The sequence below is a fragment of the Diadema setosum genome, chromosome 5 (assembly GCF_964275005.1).
Source record: "Diadema setosum chromosome 5, eeDiaSeto1, whole genome shotgun sequence".
NCBI lineage: Eukaryota > Metazoa > Echinodermata > Echinoidea > Diadematoida > Diadematidae > Diadema > Diadema setosum.
The window spans coordinates 27,591,795-27,616,721 of record NC_092689.1 but is presented as its reverse complement, the minus strand read 5'-3'; the positions used below and the strand labels follow the sequence as shown (position 1 = coordinate 27,616,721).

The window sequence follows — 24,927 nt, the reverse complement described above, 5'->3', positions numbered from 1 at the left end:
GTTTTAGGAGGGAGCATCATAGCCTCTACAAATCTCATCTTACCTCAGTGGGTAAAGATAAATGAAAAAAATATCTATAAGAGAATGAACTCTCACATCAATGTGATTTGTAAAGCCCTGCAGGAGCTGGCATATCCACTACATGTAACTACAAAAATATCAGTTGTATCATTGAGCACACTTGTGATTTTTGTTGCATAATCAACTCCAGATGATCTTCCTCATGTTGTTGTCAAGCAGGTCATCGAGAAGAAATGAAATCTTCACCTTCTGATTTAAATGCGCACTTTTTAAGTGACCGTTTCCACCATTAAAAATGGGCTTTGGTCATTCATTCCCTATCTCAGTCCACAATGCTAACCACACGTAAATAACAACTACACTGTAGGGGGAGTGCCAGAAACACAAGCGAGTGTACAACAGGAACCGACATACCTCCGAATGCAGATTGGTACAAAGAAAAGTTGAGTATCAATTCAACCACAGTGACTTATCACAATCATCATTGCCTCAATAATTACACTCAATACATAAACCCTGGAATATTTGTCCAATGTAACACCAAAGGAACAAAAGCAGGAATTCAGTCATGCCTAAATATAAATCCACCTGGAGAGAAATGGACTGATTCAATCAGGAAGGCGTACTTTCCTTCTTATCTATTTCTCTGTATCTTCTTTTATTTCATCCCTTCTCTTCATCTCTTTTCTCTTCCCTCTATTTCATTCTTTTTCTGTTGTTTTTACACCTTTGCCGGTCCTGATCACACTGTTTAACTACCCTAGCAGACTCAGTACATGCCTATTTAGCATCAGAGATGTGCTTTATCATGACTACTGCAACCTTCAAAATTACACTACAATGATCTCACTTTCTGTAATTTGTCAAGACTGATTCTCTCTTCATAAAGTTGTGTAAATTTACACTCCACCATCATGTCATAGAACTGGCCACTATTTCTTTTTTCTTTTTTCCTCTTTTTCTTGTTAAAAATAACCCTCACCAAGACTACAGCTACAACAAAACATGTAAACCGTGCACAGTGACAATTACATTGCATGATGCTGTACAACTCCATCACGGAAAGTTGACAATACATGTATATGGGCATTTGCATACCAGGTATGCAGAGGCACATCACTCAGTAGTGAATGGAATAAGGCTGCTGAGTTCAGTTGTATAAAGGATGAGTTTCCCTTATAAGTTCTATTCATCTGTGTTTGTATGGCTGCCCTGAAATGTCTTCAATAATGCAATCTGTCCTTGTCCTGCACTATACTACCCATCTGATATTGCTGTAATCCCCCTTTCCTATTAAAGAGAAGAGGAATACAACTTTGCCACAGATTTCTGATCCCTGTAAACTGGCTAGCTTCTGATTAAATATGAATGGCAGGTGCCCTATTTAGAATTACAGCACTAACTATTGCACACTACAAAAAGGCCTTCAAATCCATCCGTGTGCTGCATGCTTGACGGAAGCTCGATGCCAATATATCAATTGGCTAACAATATAGTGAAGACATAAGCAAAGGACTTAAGTCCATCCCAACCACATCAAAGAGCACGAAGCAAGTTCACAGGATTCCTTTGTACCTAGTTACCACTGTCTCAAGGAGAGGCGTAACCGTGCTACGAATCCACGTCCCTCTCGATCTCCTCCACCGCTATGGCAGCATCACTATCGATCCCGACTTCCTGCAGTGTCTCCTGCCGAGCATGCTGGGATAGGTCCCGTCGGGGGTACACAGTGACGAGTGTGTAGAGCTTCTCGTGGTAGCCCAACTTCATCATCCAGTCAAACAGGACCTGATTTTGTGAGCAAAGCGCGAAAAAAATCACAATAAATAGCTGAATTTAGTTTGATGATTTAATCAGTGACGGATCCAGAAAGGGGGGGGGGGGTGCACCAGGCATGTGCCCCCTCTTTATTTTTTGCTAAAGCAAAAGATATGGAAAGAAAAAAATGAAATGAAACATGGAATTAGCATCAGAAATATTCTTTGCATCCCCCTCGTTACGGAATTCCTGGATCCGCCCCTGCTTAATATTCCATCAAAGAAAAAAATTTCTGAGTCTTGTTTTTATTGTGATACAATTGCTTGGATTAGTAGAACACATCAGTGAAAGTTTGGGGAAAATCGTGCAATACGTTCAAAAGTTATCTGTCCAGTTACTGCATGATGAGAAAACTACTACAGTGTATGATGTCACATGTGTAGAACAATATAAGGGAAATATAAAGACAATTTCACAAAATGTCGTGTTTTGATATAAGTGCACATTCCCTTCACTTGTCACTGATGTATGTTATGGGTAATACTATTCCCCCCTGCCTTCTGAAAGAGGCATGTCAAGTGTTCATTCATTATGCAAGAAAAGTGAAAATATGTTGAATTTTCTTTACATTTTCTTCATATCATTCTACATATGTGACATCATAAGGTGTCATAGTCTTCACATCCACAGATCATGGATCTGAAATTTAAAAATTCATACCTTTTGAACGGATTGTCCAATTTTCCACTAACTTTCACTAATGTGTTCTACTTTGCTGCATTCTCTCAACCCACATGTTCATGAAGGTGACTTTATCCTTTAATAAAAACAACAACAAATTAGAACAATGGGCACATTTTGGGTTAGCTGCTGTGTGGTGGGTAATACAATTTTGCTGAGAATACTTGGATCATTTTCAAATAGGCACCAATAGCATTGGGATTGCTGGCACTAGATGAGCTAAAGGAAGAATGTGTATGTTGAGCCTAACAGGATTGTCAATTGTGTTTGCTACGCCCACAACATTACAACACATTACCTGGACTTTTTGCGTGTATAAAAATCTCCGTGTCTTGCGCTGTCCTGTGATGCCCCTCATAATGACAGTAATACACTGAAATGCAAACAGACAAAGCAAGAAAACAAAATTGCATGAGTCATGATTAAAGTAATATAATTCATGAAAATTTCTACCAGCACATACATATCGACACACACATTTACCAGCACATACATAATCGCACATACACGTATATGCTGGTAGCTCCGACGACATCTCTTTGGTTTAATATTCCATGCCATTTTGAACTTTGTGTGACCAGCATGAATGTGTGTAATGATACATATTATCAGGTGGAAAGGAGAAAAATGTGCTTACTGAAAATGTCCAAATGTACTGCATTAAAAGTAAAATCAACATGTTAGGAAAAAATGAAAACCGACATTATAGTTTGTTACAGATGCCCATGGACACCTAACACCAGCCAGGGTCCATGTGACTATGACATTATTTGCAGCTTCCTGTAAGCCAATTCATAATTGAAAAGACAATTATTCAATGTAATTTTCTCATCTTTCAGTATAATTCAGATGTCTGAAGGAAGTATATTTTTCATCTTATCAGACATGTCTGAAAAGAAAGCTCAAGGTCTATGTATCACCAGCAGTCATAAAGGAACATTTTCAATCACAAATAATTGATTGTGACAGTTTATACACAAAACACAGACAGCCTTGTTCAAATAGCAGCAGAATTCTAAATGCCTACTACATTCCAAGCACAAACATTCACTGGATCAAAGGTTATATCACCAATGTTGAAGGAGCAATCATTCTGTGTTAAATAAGAAGTTTGGAAAGCATGAAATCAACCGAAAGTACCGTTTTCCCAACCAAATAGAATCTCACAGCATACAGTGTGTATGAAAATGGGCTTGCTTGCACTGGATCAAAGGTTACATCAGCAATGACGATTTCTAATTTGGCATATTTTCTTCAGGAGTAATTGTTCTGTCTGAAATAGGAAGTTTGGAAAGCAAGAAATCAACCAAAAGTATGATTTTCTTCAGTTTTTCTGGATCCATATTTCTTCTCGTATTTTCCACTTTCCGACCAAGTAGCACCTAAAAGTTTTAAGAGAGTATGGAAACACTGCCCAAAACAGCATTCAAAACAGCCAACAGCACTGTATGTGCACAATGTGTACAATGGGTATGTATGTTCAGAGTATTTTGAGATGACAATCCTTGCACTGAAGATGCCATGGAATTTTAAATCACCTCTTTGTATAGGAACAATACACAAACACACACACAAAAAAAAAAAAGAGGAGACACGGTGCCTTCTCACACAAGGTCCTTTCATTTTAACAAAAGAATTTTTGTTCAGTGTGTTGAATATCTGTTCCATTTTGCTAAAAACAGGGGAACTCCTCATCTTAACACTAAGAATCAGTTCTGCCAAAAAAAAAAAAAAAAAAATCAGAACTGAAAAAAAAAAGGTATGATTTGGGGAGTTTTTTGTTGGTTTTGAGATCATCTATTCCTGTGTGTCACTTCTGTTGTCAATTTCTGTTCACTTGGTTGGTCCAAGTACAATTCTCCAATCACCTGTTCCTCAGCAGATAATATGAAAAACTCATTTCTACTCTTTCCAACATTCTAAGACTACAAAACAACCTTCTAAGAACCAAGATAGAACAATGATATTGCAAAAGATAAAAAAGAAGAAAACTACCAAGGCTGCATGCTGTTTTATCAGCAAAGGACACTGATCCTTGCATGTCCTTCGATAAAAATCCTACAGCCACCCTGATGCTTGGATGAATTTGGTTTCCGCATTGGCTTCTGCAACTTTCACACATTCACAATGTCACACGTTTCTGCATTGGCCAATTATGCTCCCACATGCTGCGAAGAATGTTTCCAGCACTGCCATAAAGTGGTACGTGCCAATGTGCTTGTACACCATGTGCAAACCCAAATACATGTACAATTGTAAGTGTCAGGGCAGCTTTTGGCTCTAAAATAGGCCACTTGAAGCATTTGAAAAACTTGATATCCCCTACTGCTGAGAAGGATTCCTGCCTAGTTTGACAGAAATCTGATTTGGCAGAGATGCAAAAATGAAACATTGATTTCATTTTTTTTTGGTCCTGACCCAACTTTTAATCATCTCATGCACATGCACCAAATCAGGTTACCTTGCTGCAGCTGTCATGAACATTCTGTATAATAAGCCTGACAGTCTGAAAACGACTTGACTGAACTACTTCTTAATCTGTAGAAGATCTTTGAAATTCACTCACTTCTGAGCCTTTGGGCACTGCCAATGCCCCTTCCCCCCCCCCCCCCCCACCACCACCACAGAAATAATTTAAATGACTTCCTATCCTTAAAGGTCAAATGTCCCTTTTGCAAATGTCACACAATTTTGCATAGAAAGAATAATGTATCCTAAAATCATGTATGAAATCTCACAGCAATACACATCACAAAGTTTTACAGAAAAAATTAAAATGTAACCCCATGTCACTTGAGAATACGCTCCCCTTCTGTACTGAGAATAATGGTTGTAATTTTTTCAGGGTCTGAATAAATTCACTGGAAATCCATAGCATTGTTTCCCTCTCCACCATAAAGAGGTTTCCAAATGTCTGAGTTACATTCCTCTATAATATACCAGCTCATGAAATGAATCTAATTTTTAGGGTTCCAAAAGGGTTCTCAAACTTTACGAATGATATCTGCCAAGTTGTACTACAGTTAGACCAGGGACTTACAAAAGAAAATGCTAAAAATTCTTTCAACCCACAAGAGACTAAAGAGCCATCACAAGTTACCCCCAGCTGGATAAACATAGATTTAAAAAAAAAAGGAAACAAAGAGAGAATAGTGGCTTCACAATCATTGTCAGTATACACAATATACTGAAAATTTGAAGCATCTGCAATTCTGCAACAATTCATAGTCAATGCATCTGCAGAAAACACCTGTTTATTTTATGACCTTCAGGGTTGACAAATCTGCTGAGTTTTATTTCACACAACTGTCGGAAAATGGAAAATTGACGAGATTAATTTTTTAGTTTGTGCAAACAAATTTGATGATATGGTAACCATTATGGATGATTAAGATGCTTGAAATAGAACACTTCCCTACAGCGCATAAACGGGATTAAAAAGGGGTTTGAATATCAGTTTAATTCATTCGTATTGCTGTTTTTGCCTCAAAAAGCCGGAGAATAGCTTTAATCGGGGTGTATTTCGTAGAAAACCGCTTGACTTGCGATGACATCATGTGGTCATCCGCGAGCAAGCAAGTAACTCTCCTGGAAAAAATTATAGAATAAAAACATCAGCTATGATAATTTCAGATATAAGTAGTTTCTGGTTTTTCAAATTTATGAAATTCTTCCGTCGAGATGTTTTCATTGCAACTGATTGACAAATTGCCCTACATCGACGTAAATAAGCACTGAAATTGATCAGTGTCTTAGTAGTAGCCATGATAAAAAATCATGGGCGTACATACTCGAGCAGGATTCGAACCTACGACCTCCTGATCACCGGACAGGCGTCATCTCCACTAGACCACCGAGCTTTCGCCCGACAGCAAGTGTTGGTTCTAATCCTTATAGCTATAAGGATTAGAACCAACACTTGCTGTCGGGCGAAAGCTCGGTGGTCTAGTGGAGATGACGCCTGTCCGGTGATCAGGAGGTCGTAGGTTCGAATCCTGCTCGAGTATGTACGCCCATGATTTTTTATCATGGCTACTACTAAGACACTGATCAATTCAGTGCTTATTTACGTCGATGTAGGGCAATTTGTCAATCAGTTGCAAAGTAGTTTCTGGTATTGTGATTTTCGAAAGGTATATTCACGTTTATTTCGCTTTGTCGAAAACCAAGATTATTTTAGAGTAAGAATAATAATTTGGAAGAAAAGAGTGATTGGGTCAGAAATCTTCCTGTGGTCAGCTCGGAGAGACCGCGTGAGTTTCATTCGCTCTAAGAACGGCCAGAGGAAGAGAACACGTTTTGCGTCGGAAGAAAAGTCAAAGTTTTGGACAATCATCCCGATTTTGGAGAAAATCGTAAGTAAATTCAACATTTCAATTTATAAATGGATGGAGAAACGTCCAATAATGAATTGTGTCCCAGCACGTTGTTTTAGAGAATTTTCTTTAGGGAGAATTATGACGTTTTTAGGTGATAGTGGTCCACCGTGAAATAGTTGCGTTTTCGCTGTACATTAGTCTCGTATAATATACCACTTTCCTTCTTTGTGTAAATTCCACATACTGTAGGGAAGACAGAAATGAATTAGAACATGTAGAATGAAGTCGTTTTAAGTTGTCGACCGTATGCGTTGATATTGTGTTTCTAATTTCGCATTCCGAAGTAATAATGGTGTTAGAAAGTCTCCGTTAACGATGATGGGTGCTAGGAGTGAACGACTACCATCTTGGTTACGACTCATGCTCTGTGTACTTTATCGAGTCACTTTCGGTTAATGGGAGAGGAAGAAAGAAGATAAGGAGGGAGCGAGCGAGAGGAGAAGAGAGATGGAGGGAGAAAGGGAAAGAGAAATTTGCACCAGCCTTATCGGAGGTGGTATGTCGAAGTAAGAAGAGAAAAAGTTAGGTCGCGTGGCAACGGTCACAAGAGTTGATTCATGTTTTATGTCCAGTTATCCACAAGGGATTTTATTTCCTTGACGCGAGACCAAAAAGCCGTCATTTATGTTTGACGCGAGACAAAAAAGCCGTCATTTATGTTTGAAATGAATAAAATGTATCTACCTCTATTACTGGCATTCAACCATGCCTTTCGACAAACATACGGGTGCTGTGACAAATGATGTAGGTTAGACTTGACTGCACACAATCTATTACAATAGATCACTGAAAAACAAATAGATGCCATCTAATAAAAAAAAGAAAGAGGAATTTGCTATATTTGGTGGGTTGGAAACTAGACAAACAAAGAGCCCCAATGGGTCTGGGATGCTCAGCTAGGCTCCACACATATTCAAGTTTAGTTGGGTTCACATGCTGTTCCTAAACTTTAATTTTAGGTCGAAAACTTAACTCTTGATGATTAACTTGTAGTGTAGCACCATGTGGATGCACTCAAAAGTTAGCAATCTTAAAGTTTAGTTGATGATTACAACCACGAGACATCTTCGGGTTTATGAGAGAGAGCCACAGGGGGTCCCCACTCATAGTTTCACTACGTGTGGACACAATAATCAACAAGCTTGTGAGTTAGCGTGAACCCTGCGTCTCATTCGCTACACTATGGGCACAAGGTCGTTGTAATCATCAAATGGGACTCGCTCTTACGTTGTAACTTAAAGTTTAGGTGCGCATGTGAATTCATGAGTGGAGCTAATCATTGACAATTAAGTTTTCGAACTAAACTTCAAGTTTGGCAAATGCATGCGAATGTAACTTTTGATGCGACTTTCATTTGGTGCCCTTGAGAGCTGTTAAACTGATAGAAAATCCCTCTTCAGGAACCACACAAACTAAAACACAACTTATCCTTTACAAATACGATACAGGTACAAATTGTCTGTCCTACTGGATAGAGAGATGATAACTGATATTCAGTGTTTCGGTCTCCAGTAGCCCCATCCCATGGACCCCATGAGAACTACTACATATTACACCTTTTTACTGTATCTCCTACCCCAAAATTGAAGATATGTTTCCCAATTACGCAGAGGTAAGTGAAAATATATACAGTGAATGCTGTTTCATTTTCTTGATTCCTTCAGGAATCTACTGGTCATCAGAGGATAACCAAGGCTATAAATTAGCGGTAGCCTGGGGCATAAAAACTGATGTCAGGCCACCAAACTTCCAAAGAGGTTATCGTTTCGCGGCCCGATCAGGCAACTACGACTCAAAGTGATTTATTACCTTTCCTTTTTAATATTTGGGGCCAAAACATTTCTTTTTTGTGCCACCAAAATTTCAGATTTTACTATTTTAGTGGCCCAAACAGGCCACCAGAGAAAGAAAGTTAGTGTCAAGCCCTTATAACTCTTTCCATACAAATACATAATTTGATCCACAACAAAGCACACACAAAAAAACTATGATACTCTAATGTGTGAACCACCATATCAACCTTCTTTTGTCTTTATCAATAAAACTGTCATTCTATAGAATTAGTTGAAAACTGAGGCAAGCATAGACAACCAAATGCCAATACAAATAGAAAACATAAAACTGGAATCTACAGCTATCTCTACGGAGAATGACTTTACCTAATCAACCGTCAGTCAGTTTTTTCAGATTTATAAGCACTATCTTTGGAGAGCTAAGAGGCAATGAAAACTCTTGCAATACAGTTGTATTTCACTAAATGTGAGACAAAGGCCCTACTTGCACTCTCGTTCTAAATGTCACATATAAATGCCTCCCTCTTAATGTTCTACTTGGTAGATTCTTACCTCAGGAGATCCGTGCTCTGGTTCTTCAGGCAATTCAATAACCTTGGATCAAAATGAGAACAAAAGTACAAATGTTACATTACAGTTTTATATAGCACATTAACACATAGTGAATATGTCCCCCATCAATGCACTCGAGAAAAAGAATGACTACATGTATAATAGAATATAAAAAATTGTAATTACCCAAAGTTCTCTTTCATTATGCTAGAAAAGTGAACATGTGTTGAATTTTCTCAATATTTACTTTATATATTGTTGTCCATACATGACATCATGAGCTGTAGTAAAGAAAGTCTTATCAAGCGACGATGGCACTGAAACTCTAATAAATTCCTAATTTTTTAAGTGATTGTCCATTTTCCTCAAACTTTCACTGATGTCTTCTACTACTAGTGCTTTGTATTTTGGTTTTGGTTTCCTTTATTAAAGCCAACTACACTAATAACCAACAGTTAAAGAAACAAAAAAAAACCAAAAAACTAGATATATCGCTACGGCGACTGATATGCCTCCGCCATAATGCATGGTTCTCCTAATAGGTCTATAGTACAATGTCTTGACAATGTGTGATGACAGTTTCGCACAATTGGCAAAATATTAAAATGACAGGTTTGCCACAAATGTGCTGAATGTTCACTTTCCTAGAACTAGGTTCAATTGGATGAATGATTAAAATGTCAGAGTGCAGGTATTTGGGGAACTGATGATTTTTACTTGACTTTTGACCCTTTTATAAGTTTATGCATTGAGTAATTTTCAAGGTATTGAGAAAAAGTATAATTTCAGTATCAAACGGGAAAATAGCATTATCTAAACCTGGCCTTTGACCTTTGACCTCACAGTTCCAAAGAGAATCACTGTTAGGTTGAACATGCATAAATATGTAAGTTTCATGATGATACATTGTACCTTGAGTTACTTTTGAGATATGGAGGAAAAAGTGCAATTCAGCACTTTCACTTGACTTTTGACCTTTTGACCTTTGACCTTTTGGCAAGAAACTTCCCACAGAATATATATTGGGTAATACATGCATACAACAAGTTAAAAAAAAAAAAAACCTTCAGGCATTGCATAAATATAAGGAAAGTAGTGATATTGTGAGGAGTTGACCTAGACCTTTGACCCCCTGACCTTTGACCCATGACCCCAACTTCCCTAGATAATCACTGCCCATCGGTACAAGCATATATACTAGGTTCCATGAAGATACCTTGAACCATTTGCGAGATATGGAGAACTAGAAATGTCACTTTGGCGACTGGTATGCCTCCGCCATAATGCATGATTTTCCCAATAGGTCTACATAGTACATGTTGACAATGTGTGATTACATTTTCACAAAATTGGCAAAATATTGAAATGACAAGTTTGTCACAAATGTGTTGAATGTTCACCTTCCTTGACCTAGGTTTAATTGGATGAATAGGAGAGCATGTATCTAGGGATTTAAGGACTTTAACTCGACTTTGACCCATTCATACATTTAGGCATTGAGTAATTTTCAAGGTACAGGTGTGGAGAAAAAGTGCAATTTCTGAATTGAATAGTAAATTGTTACCATTTTCATCTGGCCCTTGACCCTAAAATTCATAAGATAATCACTTTCAGGTAGAACATGCATAATATATGTTTCAAGATAACTTGAGCCACTTACGAGATATGGAGGAAAAAGTTAGTTCAGCACTTTCACTTGATCTTTGACCTTTTGACCTTTGAGGCAAAAAAAGAAAAAAAAAAAAAACTTTCCAGAGAATTTCTACATTAGGTTACACATGTATGCATACACCAAGTGTAAAAAAAAATAACCCTGCAGGCATTGCATGATAGGAGGGAAATAGTAAAATTTTGAAGTGTTGCACTTGACCTTTGACCCCTGACCTTTGACCCATGAACCCTACATTCTCTAGATAATCACTTCCAGTCAGTATATGTATATACTATGTTCCATGAAGATACCTTGAACAATTTTCCAAGGTATGGAGAAAAAAAAAAGAAGGCTTAATATTTTTACTTGACCTTTTGACCTTTGACCTTTGACCTCATGACCCAAACTTTCACCAGAGAATCTTAATTGGGTAATACATGTATACACTAAGTTTCAAGAAAATATCTTCAGGCATTCAATAGATATGGTGGAAATAGTGAAATTTTATGTATTTGACCCTGACCTTTTGACCTTTGACCTTTGACCTCATGACCCAAACTTTCACCAGAGAATCTTAATTGGGTAATACATGTATACACTAAGTTTCAAGAAAATATCTTCAGGCATTCAATAGATATGGTGGAAATAGTGAAATTTTATGTATTTGACCTTGACCTTTTGACCTTTGACCTTGAGCATGTGCACCCAAAAGTTGATAGGCACAACTTCACCCCCTAATACACATACATGCCACGTTTCATTAGGATACCTCAACAGGTTTTGATAGTTACCTTGTCCACAAAATTCATTACGGACGGACGGACGGACGGACGGAAGGACGGACGGACAACCCGAAAACATAATGCCTCCGGCACCACTTCGTGGCGGAGGCATAAAAACATGAAATTTCAATTTTTTTTTCACAAAATAACCTGTGACCTTTGACCTTTGACCCTGTGACCCTAAAATCCACACAAAGTATTATCCCCCAAGGATATACCCTCATACCAAGTTTGATGTAAAACCACCACACGGTTCTTGAGATATCAACAAAAACAAAACGGGATGTACGGACGTACGGACGGACGACCCGAAAACATAATGCCTCCGGCCACTTCGTTGCGGAGGCATAAAAAACCAAGACTGTTGTTTTCAGCCAAACACATTAGAGAAAAGTCAACAATAAGCATCTTGTGACTTTCTACATTCAACAAATTTCAATTTTGTCCCATCACAAGTGAAAATAGTTATTTTCTGCCTTTTCTTTCGATTTTGTATCATGAAAAGGTTGCAGAAATAAATGAACTGAGCTGAACATTACGTACAGGGCCAGCTAACCTGTCTTAATGCACACTTGTTTCTAATGGTCACCATTTATGTTTCCCTTGAGTGGTTGCTCTTGTCAGATTTGACTGCATTCCCCCCCCCCCCCCCCTTCCACCCCTTTCCCCTCTCCCATCTCTCTCTCTCTCGCTCCCTCTCCTAGGTTGTGGGACTCACTTGTTTGGCCTGCTTTGGCTCTGGACCTTGAGGAGGTAGTGGTCTTGGTGGATTTGTGGCCGCCTCAGGAAGCCTTCTAGCAATGGCCGCATCCCGGCTGGTACCCTCAAGGTCCCTGCGTCTCAGGGCAGGACGGGACTGAAGGCCCTCTCCCAGTGTCCCAGAGTTAGAGTCCTCATCTGACTACACAGACAAAAAAAAAAAACAAACAAAAATTGAAAAACAAAAAATAACAAGAGACCCGCGGGTCTAGCGCTCACCTGAGTATCGCAAGTTCACCTTTCACGCAGTCACTAATCTAAATTATTCACAGCTCTACTAAAATTTGACCAGGCATTCTCAAGTAGAAGATGAAAATGTACAATAAGGGCCCAAATTTTTTAAGATTCCTTAATTTGGGGGGATTGGGGGCCCCCTGGGGCCCTCTGGGTGGGGCATGGTGCCCATTTTGATAAATTGAGATCCTGACCCCCTAGGGATGCTACCTGCCAAGTTTGACGAAAATCCATCATGAGGTTTTCAGGAAGAAGATGAAAATGTACAATTCAGGCCCCCATTTGGACCTTCCCAACCCCCCCCCCCCCCCCCCCCCCCCCCCGGGGCCCCTGGGTGGGGCATGGTGCCCATTTTAACAAATTGAGATCCTAACCCCCTAGGGATGCTACCTGCAAAGTTTGGTGAAAATTGGTCATGGGGTTCTCAAGAAGAAGATGAAAATGTATAATTTAGGCCCCATTAGGACCCCTCCCCTGGGTCCTAAGGGGGCACCCCTGATTCTGCCATGAACAACTTGAAACTACAGTCATCAATGTACTAACTCATAGTATCTACTTAGCTCTATCACGTCTGGTTCTAGAGAAGAAGATTTTTTAGATTCCTTAATTTTGGGGGGTTTGGGGCCCCCTGGGGCCCCTGGGTGGGGCATGATGCCAATTTTAACAAATTGAGATCCTAACCCCCAAGGGATGCTACCTGCCAAGTTTGGTGAAAATTGGTCAAGGTTGTTCTCAAGAAGAATATGAAAATGTATAATTTAGGCCCCATTAGGACCCCTCCCCATCCCCTGGGCCCCAAGGGGGACACCCCTGATTCTGCCATGAACAAACTTGAAACTACAGTCATCAATGTACTAACTCATAGTATTAACTTAGCTCTATCACTTCTGGTTCTAGAGAAGATTTTTACAGATTCCTTAATTTTGGGCCCCCTGGGGGCCCCCTGGGTGGGGCATGGTGCCCATTTTAACAAATTGAGTTCCTAACCCCCAAGGGATGCTACTTGCTAAGTTTGATGAAAATCGGTCTTGGAGTTTTCAAGAAGAAGATGAAAATGTAAAAAGTTTACGCACGACGGACGACGCACAACGGACGCCGGACGAAGGGCGATCGCAATAGCTCACTTGAGCCTTTGGCTCAGGTGAGCTAAAAATTGAAAATAGTGTTGCAACCTTGATACTTGATAGTAGACACTGAAAAATTCATGAAAACAAAATGAATGAATGAATGCAACACAACTGTTACCTAGAGCTAATTCAACTGCTTCACCAAATGGACCGAGGTAATGCTATGGTCTCATTAGATTCTGCTTAACATATGGCCCCTATCAAATGTACATCAAGTTCATTTTGATGTTTGACCCTGATTGTCAAACCCCCTCTTCATTTCTTATTATTATTCCTATCCTTCTTGTCATGTTGCATTCCCATTATAACTATTCTCGCTGACATTATGGCTGCAAATTAAAATTCTAGCCAAACTTTGGTGAGCTTTGCCCTACATCTTTGGACATTTGATCCAGGTATCATTCCTCCTTCCCACCAACCAAACATCTCATTACCACTGGACATTCAGAGCTGAAGTTACAGTAAGAAAATGAAATTTTATGGGCCAATTGAAATAACCTTTTGAGCTTGAGTGACAATATATCACCCACTTATTCATTCAAATAGAGTGTTCAGTCTATTCATCTCTATTCATAGAGAAATTCCCACAGGAAACCATCATAGCTGTATGACAACAATACTGGTTCATATCACCACAAGTCAGGGTACCAACATTCATGCATTATGTACTTCATCCCAGGGGTGGATCTGGGAATTCCGGAAAAGGGGGGGGGGCACATGCACCCGCTTTTTTTTTTTTTTTTGCATTTCTTTTTATTTATCTTATTTTAACAAAAAATAAAGGGGGCACGCGCCCGGTGCGCCCCTCCTAGATCTGCCACTGCATCTTGTATGTGCCTGGGCACTTTGCTGCAACTGGCTAGGCTTTTTCACTGGCATTCAGTTAAAAATTTGAAAGATCAAGTAGCATAGAGAGACAAAGGTAGTACCAATTGCATCAATCTTTAAGATAATATAAAGTTTTGGTATTACCTCAAAAGTTTCCCTGAATTTCCTTGTCTTAGTTTGTGTTTCAGGTTAAAGTACCTTTCATATAACTAACACTGTGAGACTTACTCGCCCCAAAGTGCTCTCATGTCTTAGTAATCCTGCAATAATGATTTCGTACCAGGCCAACCATTATTGCATTATAACTGCGACCAGCAGCGTGCAGCCCCATACGCATACTGGGTAGCTAACTGCGACCAGCAGCCCCATACGCATAGCTAAATGGGGCTTCGCACTGTAGCTCACAGGATCATGACAGATTTAGTATCGCGGGTAAATATCAACTTAAAATCCAAAAATTTCTTCAATATGAAGACTTACCGGTTAAGTTGAAGTATTGAAAACAGGCTTCGGGCAACGTTTGGTTTTGCCAATAGTCCTTTTCTGTTCGAATTGATGACTGAATGTGACTCGGTCGAGAGGACCTTGGGAGACTTGAGCTACACTGAATTGACGGCCAGCGCATGCGCACACAAACATCTTACCCGTTCATGGATTTGAAATTTGTTCGCATGTGATGTGTTCGTATGCGCTGGCCGTAGCAATCAGTGTATGTAGCTCTCCCAAGGTCCTCTCGACAGAGTCATATTCAGTCATTAATTCGAACAAAAAGGGACTATTGGCAGAACCAAACGTTGCCCGAAGCCCGTTTTCAAGACTTCAACTTAATTGGTAAGTCTTCAAATTGAAGAATTTTTTTGGATTTGAAGTTGATATTTACCCGCGATATGAAATCTGTCATGATCCTGAATGTTACAATGCGAAGCTCCATTACGCTATGCGTATGGGGCTGCTGGTCCCAGTTAATTGCATGATTACTAAGAAATGAGAGCACTTTGGGGCGAGTCAGTCTCACAGTGTTAGTTATATGAAAGGTACTTTAACCTGAAACACGGAAATTCAGGGAAACTTTTGAGGTACCAAAACTTTTTATTATCTTTAATGTCCTGTCCACTGTGATGCATCAAAAAACCATTAATAGCACCAAACAGGGAATATGTGCATTGAAGCATTAAAGAAGCCTCACTGAGAGCCAATACAGTACTTTTATACTGCTACACCAATGCAATTACACCCCTCCTCAATTTCTTTCTTTCTTTCTTTTTTTTTAAATAGGCTCACGCCTTGGTTGCAATATGATATCTGCATCAACCTAAGCCTCCTTTTTAGTCAGTACCTCTTCATGTCCTTTGCCACTGTCCTAAGTTTACACACATTTACATCAAATTCAGCATGAAATTTAGTCCCTGGGCCAAAATGAGTGATAAATAGGCACACCTTGCACTCTGATGTGTAAACATGCATTCATCATTGGAACAATTGGTGTACACGTGATGTGATATATGTGCATTACACAGCCCTAATTTGCATAATAAACAGAATAGAGTCAAGCTACACATTGTGAATTACGGCCATTGTCTGCAACTGCAAGCAAGTGTACTGGTATATGTTAATGGAATACTCATTTTCATTTTCACTACTGTACCCATTCAACTTAATCCTGTCATGATACCATGCCACAGGATGCTCACATACCAACACAATGTCAGATTCACTGGCCCGAAAATAGGGAATGAGTTGCCACTTCTCATAAAATAGTTCCAGCTCACTTAACAATTTCAAAACAAAGCGTAAGAATTACCTCCTTTCATGATGGTTCTATTGCATGATACTTTACTATGACACCACATAAAGTGTATGGTATGCTGAATGAGTATGCTTTATATTCATCTCACTGTCATTCTAGCCACATGCAATGTTGTACTGCCTGATGGTTGTTTTCCATTCTCTGTTTCCACCCTTTCTGCACATCTGTTATGTCCAATGTTTCTTTGCTATTGATATGCAAGTCCACATTTTTTTCCCCATCTTTTTTTTTTTTTTTTTTACTTCTAGAGAAGTACCCCCAGCATGTTCAAAATGATGGCAATGAAATTTGTACTTATTCATTGTTTAGCAGAAATAGATGTCATTGAAGTGAACTGGCCAAAAAAAAAAAATAAATAAATAAATAAATAAATAAATACATACATAAATAAATAAATAAATAAATAAATAAATAAATAAATAAATAAATAAATAAATAAATAAATAAATAAATAAATAAATAAATAAATAAATAAATAAATAAATAAATAAATAAATAAATAAATAAATAAATAAATAAATAAATAAATAAATAAAATAAATATGCAAACTGGCAGTGAATAATACAATAGTGTGTTAGACTGCAAAAATGTAGCACCTGCCAATGTAACAAGTTTATTCACTGCTTTATCATATCACATAAAACTAACGTGCATACAAAGGTAACCCCACAATGGCATATGATGTCTGGTTTTCTGGTGACTATATTTCAGGCAATCTAAAACACTAATAGACACCTAAATCACTGCTGGCAATCTTCTGAAGCAACTCTGAACCACTTGTGAGAGGCCCCTAAAAATCGAAAGTGCCCTAGATATTTTCTCCCCTGTTCCCCACAAACGTCCTTCGGGAGCCTCCCATTGTGAGATTACTACTCTAAACATACACTCACCCTTGTTCTTTCCCCTCTTCCTTTCCAGGCTGGGCCAGCAAACCTGTAGAACTCCTTTTCAAGATCAGCTTTCTTAGCCTCTTCTCGCGGCAAGAGGACTCTTTCTTTGTAGCCTTCTGCCTGGACAACAGGAAATGAATAAATAAATGCAACCGATACGATAATGGAGCACAGTCAACATTTACCCTCAAATTCAATTTTCAATAGCATAATTAGCCTTTTTTTTTAAACGTAATTCAGACATATAATAAATTTTAAGCATGGAATCTCGCCTAGTTCAAGGATCTTTATCATCATGTAGGCATTTTTTTTTTTCAAACAGTTATGATATGGTTATTCGGATACGTAATTACAAAATATATATCTATATAATGTACATAATCATCATAGGTAACTGACAAATATAACCAAAAAAAAAAACAAAAAAACACTTCAAACACCCTATCTACAACAACCAACCAACCAACATACCTTAACAGTTGATGAATAAAATGTTTGCAATTAATCATGATTAAAATCTGAAAAAAATTCTAAGAACTGAAGAGCATGTCTCATTACTTACATTGGGAATACATAAATGAAGATGAATCTTCAGCAATTTTGGGGGCAATATTTGATTCTAAAGCTATCATCAGTCGTTCACATTGATAATCCTCAAAATCTATCATGAGCTGCAATTAACTTTACACAAAGCTAATGAGTGACTGGTTTTGTTTTTAAGAAAGAGAACAAGCACAATGTATTTCCCTGTAATCCACAGCAAGAAGTTCTCATTGAATCTATAATATTTACATGAGACATCACGCTACATGCATGTTTTGGTTTTTAATTCAAATTCATCATAACATGGAAACTAGCACAGCACAAATTGTTAACAGAATGAAATGCAGATCTTAAAGAATTCAGGGTGATCATTAAAAAACTTGAAATGTGAAAACCAATGTTCCAATGTATGTTATCAAAATCATCACAACTGCATACCTTGCTCTCATGATCCTCTTGTAACTTTTTTCTGGCTATTGTTCGTTGTTCGGCTAGTACTGAATCTGGTAGTTCTGGTATGGAAAAGAGGTGTTGCAAAACAATGAACACATGTATGTAAGCGTCAGAATACAGGTTTCATTATCATTTTAATGGTTGTATACTGATTTGGTCCTTGAAACGAATTTAACATGCATGTTACCCACAAATGTTGCAATCACCTTGACAAGACACATAAATTTTTTCGTCTGGCAGGCTCTTGTAATGAGGAGAATCGTCTCCTTGACTCAGCTCAGGGTATGTGATATCTCATGGCCATTCAGTACTTTTACTAGCATGTTAGTCTGCTATTCACAGACGTAATTCATGTCTTCTCAAAAGATCAAAGAAAAATTACCTGGTATATTGGAATCTTTGATAGTATAACAAGTCAAATGTCAAGCATTTTGTGTTTATTGTGTTTTTCATAGTGAGTTCATAACCTTTTGACATTTGACCTTGCCAGACTTCACCAATATTTCAAATTGACAGTCATCTTTCAGTGATGCACCTGTGATGTGAGTTCCGTGGTCACAGCTCAAAGCTGTGGAAAGTTATTGAGAGCACACCTCAATATCATGAGTACAGTGCTTATCAGGGAAAGTTCATGAACATTTCGACCTTTGACCTTGTCAGACTTCACCAACATTCAGACTTGAATGCCATCTTTAAGTGATGTACCTGTTGTGCAAATTTGGCTGGTCATATCTCAAAGCTGTGGTAAATTGTTGAGAGTACACCACAAAAATACTCGGGTGTAGTGCTTATCAGGCAAAGTTCATTGACCCTTTGACCTCTTGACCTTTAACCTAGTCCGACTTGATCCAAATTCAAAATTGGCCAGACGTTTCAGGTTCTGTACCTGTGGCACAAGTTTCGTGGTCATAGCTAAAAGCTGTGGAAAGTTGCGAGTACACCAAATTGTCAATGATGCTGTTGTGGCCGCAGCCACTGTCGGTGCCAACGACAACGTGACAAGAAAGTGATGCTCAAGTCTCACATTCGCTTTGCGGGCAAAAAAAAAAAAAAAAAAAAAATGGGGGGGGGGGAACAAAACTTGTACAAGTGGTATGGCATGGTCATGTGACAAAGTGATGTTTCTGCTAGAATGTTCATTTTTCATATAGGTAAGCTACATGTAATTATTGCTAGAAAATGCACACATCTAATGTGTTTGTTCTGGTGACTCTCAGTCTCTTGGGCATAAATTCACTGTATTTCCAGATATGTCGAGTTATGTCACGTTCATCACTAAATCCTATGCATTTATGCCTTGCTTCAAAAGTATTCCACAGCATCTGATCTAAGATTACTCACTCTTCTTTTCTCGAGTCTCACTTTTGAACCATGGCATCAGACTCTCAAGGATTTTCTGGATGCGTCCTCCAAAGTAGAGCAGGAAGAGCATCAGCAAAGAGAGGTAGAAGAAACACACTCCAGCCAGACGGACGCTCTCCCGGAAATCTGATTGCAAAGCAGAGAGCCAAGTTTCACTGGTTATAGCCAGCTCCTGGAAAATTTAAGCAAAGATTTTTAATGGGCAAGCTCTTGCCTTGTATCCTTCCGAATACAGTATGTCCCCCCCCCCCCCCCAAAAAAAAAAAAAAAATATTACAATCAAATTTTTGCATTGATAACAACCAAAATGATTAAACTGTCTAAATGCTACTTCAGGGTCTTAAAATATAAAATCTTAGCTCTATTTTGCAGAAAACCCCATTCAATTTGGTTAAGCGGTCACAGAGAAATGTGGAATGTTGGAAAACATGTCATGAGTTTGATTCTTCCACTTAAATGATTTTGTGTGTGAATACAATAGACAGAACTTGGAGGGAAGAGATTCTTGACATCCTCTACAAAATTCCTCATTTCTCTTTGACCACAAAGCAAAAGCAAATCGAATGGGGTTTTCTGTAAGATGTGGGCAATAAATAGTTTCATACCCTGAATTTGTATTTGGATTGACTTACTATTTTTAAAGATATCATTGCGGAGGGTCCCATTGAAATTTTTTTGGGGACATACGGTACAGTCAACCTCACCTACATCATTTCTATTTGGATTGAAGAAATAGCGACTTAGAGAAAATTTGACTTATGAGGGATTAAGATCTATAAAATATTTATAAACAGAAAAAGATTTAAAAAGACCTTTGACTTCTAAAAGGTGATTATTTGACTTATGCAAGGTCGACTGTAGGTACTAAAAACAGTAATCATCACATGAATTTTGGCACATTTGACACTACTATCTCTTGGACATGGGCTCCATTTTGCAAATGGATTTGCTATAATCTGCAGATTTGCCATTAACTGCACCATTACAACTGCAGTAATAATAGCAGCTGACCGAAATATCACTGTCTGTATCTTGTCTTGTCAAAGTCCGGCTTCAAGGAATCCCTTCCTAGCAGCTGCTATTGGTAACATCAAGGATACAAACAATAAAACATGGCAACTGCATTATGCAGGGTGAAAAGGAAACAAAGAGAAGGATTCATTAGAAAGACACATAAGAAAAAGATCTTGGAGAGGATAAAAACGAAAGACCCTTGTAGTTGGAATGAAATATAGATTCTAACCCATGAAAGAAACAAAGAACAATTAGGCAGTAAGTACAGTTAATTAGGAAATTGAGAAAGTTAGCAGTGGTCAGACAAGAGGAAAACCACAAAGAAATGACTGAAAGGAAAGAAGGAGAAATTTAGGTATAGATTCTACCTGAAAATGAAAGAAGAAAAGGTAGAAAAGAAAAAGAAAGATATAAGTGGCAGCACACACTCGTCCACGTGCTCAACGGCTTTGAAGCTACAAATTCTTTTTACAACTGCTAATGCAAAACTTGGTAGAGGAAAAGAGAAAAATAAATTTCAGCTTTTCAACGACACCACAGAAAAAGCCGCTGTGTGGCTACATTCAGACCAAATAATCAACCCATGGCCTTGTGCATGCGCTGAACATAAACTTATTCGTACCTGGTACTGTGCTTATGTACAACTAGAGCCAATTAGAGAGCAGCATTTCAAGCGATCATGATTTTCCAACAATACGTCGCCGGTCACACGAACCAACGAATCCCTCAGGTTTGCGTAAGAATGACAATTCGAGAAAATCGCGTTTGAAGTTAACCCATTTTTGACTTATGGTTGCTACACTTTCATGTCTATAATTTCCAATTATTTTTGTAGTACATTAGACTTCAATTCTTGCTCTAACTTGTGAAGTTTTTATCGAATTGTATTGTTAACAAATAAGCAAAAAATCGTCAAAGAGCTGCATGCATGTATTTTCGGTCTGCAAAGAACGTTGTCATTTTCCATGTGTGTCCATATGTACATGTACATTGAGCGTTGTCATTGTCAACGCATGTATTACATAGTACGTGCACTGTGCGCGCGGTCAATGAACTGTTGAATCTCAAAAATTACACGCAAGTCAATGCGCACTGATTCGTCGGTTCGGTGACCGCGCGTACTAGTACACGCGGTCACCGAACCGTCGAATCGCCTGATTGTTTTAACACACGCGTCTATGGGGAAAACAAATAATTTTCACAAATGGAATTACATACTTCTACAAAAGTGATAACTATGTGAAAATTACACCGAATTACACACTGAGAATTTCAGAATATGTAGTATCCATGGAATATCTACTATCGAAATGATTGAAAATCTCAAAATCGAAAATTTGACCCAAAATCGAGTGATTCGTCGGTTCGTGTGACAGGCGACAAATTTTTCAATACTTGTAGTTGTACTAGATATCTACAAAAAAAGTGTTATAAAACTTAACTTCTATTCAACTTTGGAGACTCAGATGCAGGTACGTATCTTACTTAGGTTACTGAGTAACTATACACAGCCCAGTCGCACAGCGTATTAACAGCGTCTGACGTCTGGTCGGGCTAGCTACTGAGCTGAGCTGAATACAGTTGAACCTCTCTTATCTGGCCTCCCTTTATCCGGATCTCTCTATTATACGGACGCAATCTCGCCGTGATTTTTTTTTTTTAATAATTACGGGAGGAAAGGGGGATTCCCAACTCCTTGACAACTCCTACCCAAACACACATGAATTACATATTACTTCCAACATGATTAACATACATTACATCAAATTTCCTTCCAAATTGCTTACCTCCAGACATTTCAACATCCCCAAACATCCCCAAATGTACAATGAACAATGTATACACATTACTACATGTGGTACTACAATGGGCTACATCAGTGCATGTGTATGTACATGTATAAAACATTGAGTCTCCCGTATACGGACAAATCCCTTATCCGGATGAGCCCCGGTCCCGACTTGTCCGGATACGAGAGGTTCAACTGTACTTAGTAACAAGGGCGAGTTTGTGCATGACTGGAGATCATTTAACAAACAGGTGCGAAAGTACACTAGCGCTGGACATATATATTATGACGGGGTATTAAACCTATCATTTTAATAAATTTATAAGACGATAATCTCACAACATCTGGAGGCTGGCTGGGCACTGGTACTGGTAGGCGGTACATACATGCACAGCCACAGGCAATCCTGGGTTTCTAGTGGTGAGTGAGTGCAGCCTGCATTTACTATAGAAGAGGTAGATTCTACTATTTCTAATCTAGTAACACGGTTAGGGTCTTGAATTTAACTAACATTATTATTAGTAGACATCTAACTACCTGTTAGTCAGAACTCTACTCCACTTCTCACTACACTAGTAGGGACTAGTATCTATATGTCCTAACTGGTTGAGACTAGATTAGATCTGTATTGTCCAACGTTAGCATGCGAAACACTCCAACAGAGACGAGAACTCCTGTTGAGTGTAGGGCCTAACGTGGTTAGACGTGTCATGGCACCGTGGTTAGAGGTTGTTTAGTGTATGTTTTACTACAACTATTTATTATGAATATGAAAAAGGATTACCCAAGTGTTCCATCTTGTTTGTAGACATGCGGGCACCGACGACATGCGATACTGAGCTGTCTTTCGGTCAATAAGGTTCCACTCCCAGGAAAACTGAAATCAACAGCAGGACCTGACCCGGGAAAAGATCTACACGACGCAACAGTATTAGTACAGGTCATCAGCGAGATCAGATATTGGTACCTCGAGGTACGTACACGTGTACGTGTCGGATCGGAAACAGGCGGGTCACCGCACCTACACTGCTTGTTGTGCAATGGTCTTGTGGGTACTGTGCACTCTGCATGGTGCATGTTGTGCAGTGTAATGATATGATCGGGGCACGACCACCAAATAAAAATACTTAGTAGTTCGGTACGGTGGGCACGACTGACGGCCATAAAAAACACACCTCGCACGGGGCCTAATCTGAATGTGATCACACTCGATAGAGGGCGTTACGTTCAGTGGTTCCGCTCTCTGCGAGGAACAGTCCCGAGTACGAGGAGGGTCCCGACGTCGTCGGTCGTGGCTTTATCATCGCATCGTATCGCATCGCATTGCATTGTATCGCTCTGAAAGAAAGAAAGAAAAAGAAAAAAACATTTAGAACCCGGGTAACTTTACAATTGGGATTAGGACCTAAAGCCCAGCAAACACATAAGCCTAACGTTTTCAAAACGGTTCCTCGACGTTTTTTGAGGTTCCGTACGTCTTCGTCTAAAACAGACGTGTGTAAAACGTACATATAGGGCCTAATGACGTCTTAAATTGGACTTATTTTTAGCATTCCTCGCAAAGCACAGGATTGTGGAAAACGTTTGTATTGGAAAAAAAAAAGCCAATTGACGTTATAAGATCAAACGACCTGACCTTTACAGAACGTTTGTAAACGTTATCGGACGTTGCAAAATTAAACATTCAGTACCGACCGTGTCCATCAGGAAGTTTTTTCCCGGACCTATTTTTTGTTGAACGTTTGTCAAAATATGGGTTAAAAACGTCCAATCCAACCCAGCAAACACATTGAACGTTTTCAGAACGTTCACAAAACGTTTTATTAGGTCCGCTACGTCTTTTATTGGTTTCTATATCATAATATTCATAATATTTATGAATATTCAAGTAAGAAATTCTAAAATTTGAAAACTAGCTACAAAACTCAGCTATAGGAAAATGCAGGACATTAGGAACAGCTAGACAAGGATAGGTTTGTAGGATTAGGATTACGATACATTAATCACAGATTGTACCTGTTATAGTCTCATAAAAAAAGAAATAGTACGCCCAGTACAAACCTTATTTGCACCCATATCCAACGGTTTTTAAAGGTGAGTCATTTCTAGGTATACATTTTGAAAGTTATAAGACTTTTTTGCAAGTTTTCTAAAAGTTCTTATCGAAGAAAACGGTTGTTCTATACTCATACGTTCTCAAAAGGTCTTCTGGACGTCCACAGAACGTTTTGAATATTCTTAAATCGTTTTCTGACGTCTATAACGTTCAAAAGACTTTCAGCAGGCACTTAAAATTTATGAAAATAATTTTTACTGTTTTTTAACATTTAAAAACGTACAATACAAAGTCCATTTGAAATAATTTACGTCGAAAACCTTTCTCTAAAAAGACGCTCTGAAAACGTTATGACAAAACGTCCAAATAACCAACTTCGAATGCTTC

General features: G+C 38.7%; 1 protein-coding gene across 1 annotated transcript; it reads right to left on the bottom strand.

Annotated features, from left to right (window-relative positions):
• Positions 1-575: 575 nt before the first annotated feature.
• Positions 576-23,377, bottom strand: LOC140229240 (UBX domain-containing protein 8-like). The gene is made up of 8 exons (XM_072309518.1): positions 23,269-23,377; positions 19,661-19,807; positions 18,305-18,378; positions 17,324-17,443; positions 12,396-12,578; positions 9,245-9,286; positions 2,819-2,893; positions 576-1,809 (listed from the first exon to the last, which is right to left on the bottom strand). Exons 1-8 carry the CDS (start codon positions 23,294-23,296, stop codon positions 1,633-1,635), a joined length of 846 nt encoding a protein of 281 aa, XP_072165619.1. The 5' UTR covers positions 23,297-23,377; the 3' UTR covers positions 576-1,632.
• Positions 23,378-24,927: the final 1,550 nt, after the last annotated feature.

Bases quoted from the DNA above. Each gene is read 5' to 3' on its own strand.
- LOC140229240 (XM_072309518.1), bottom strand. From the start codon at position 23,296: ATGTCTACAAACAAGATGGAACACTTGG. The intron at 12,579-17,323 runs GTGAGTGTATGT...TTGTCTGTGTAG, and splicing joins GAAGAGGGGAAAGAACAAGG to TCAGATGAGGACTCTAACTC. The intron at 1,810-2,818 runs GTAATGTGTTGT...TCACAAAATCAG, and splicing joins TATACACGCAAAAAGTCCAG to GTCCTGTTTGACTGGATGAT.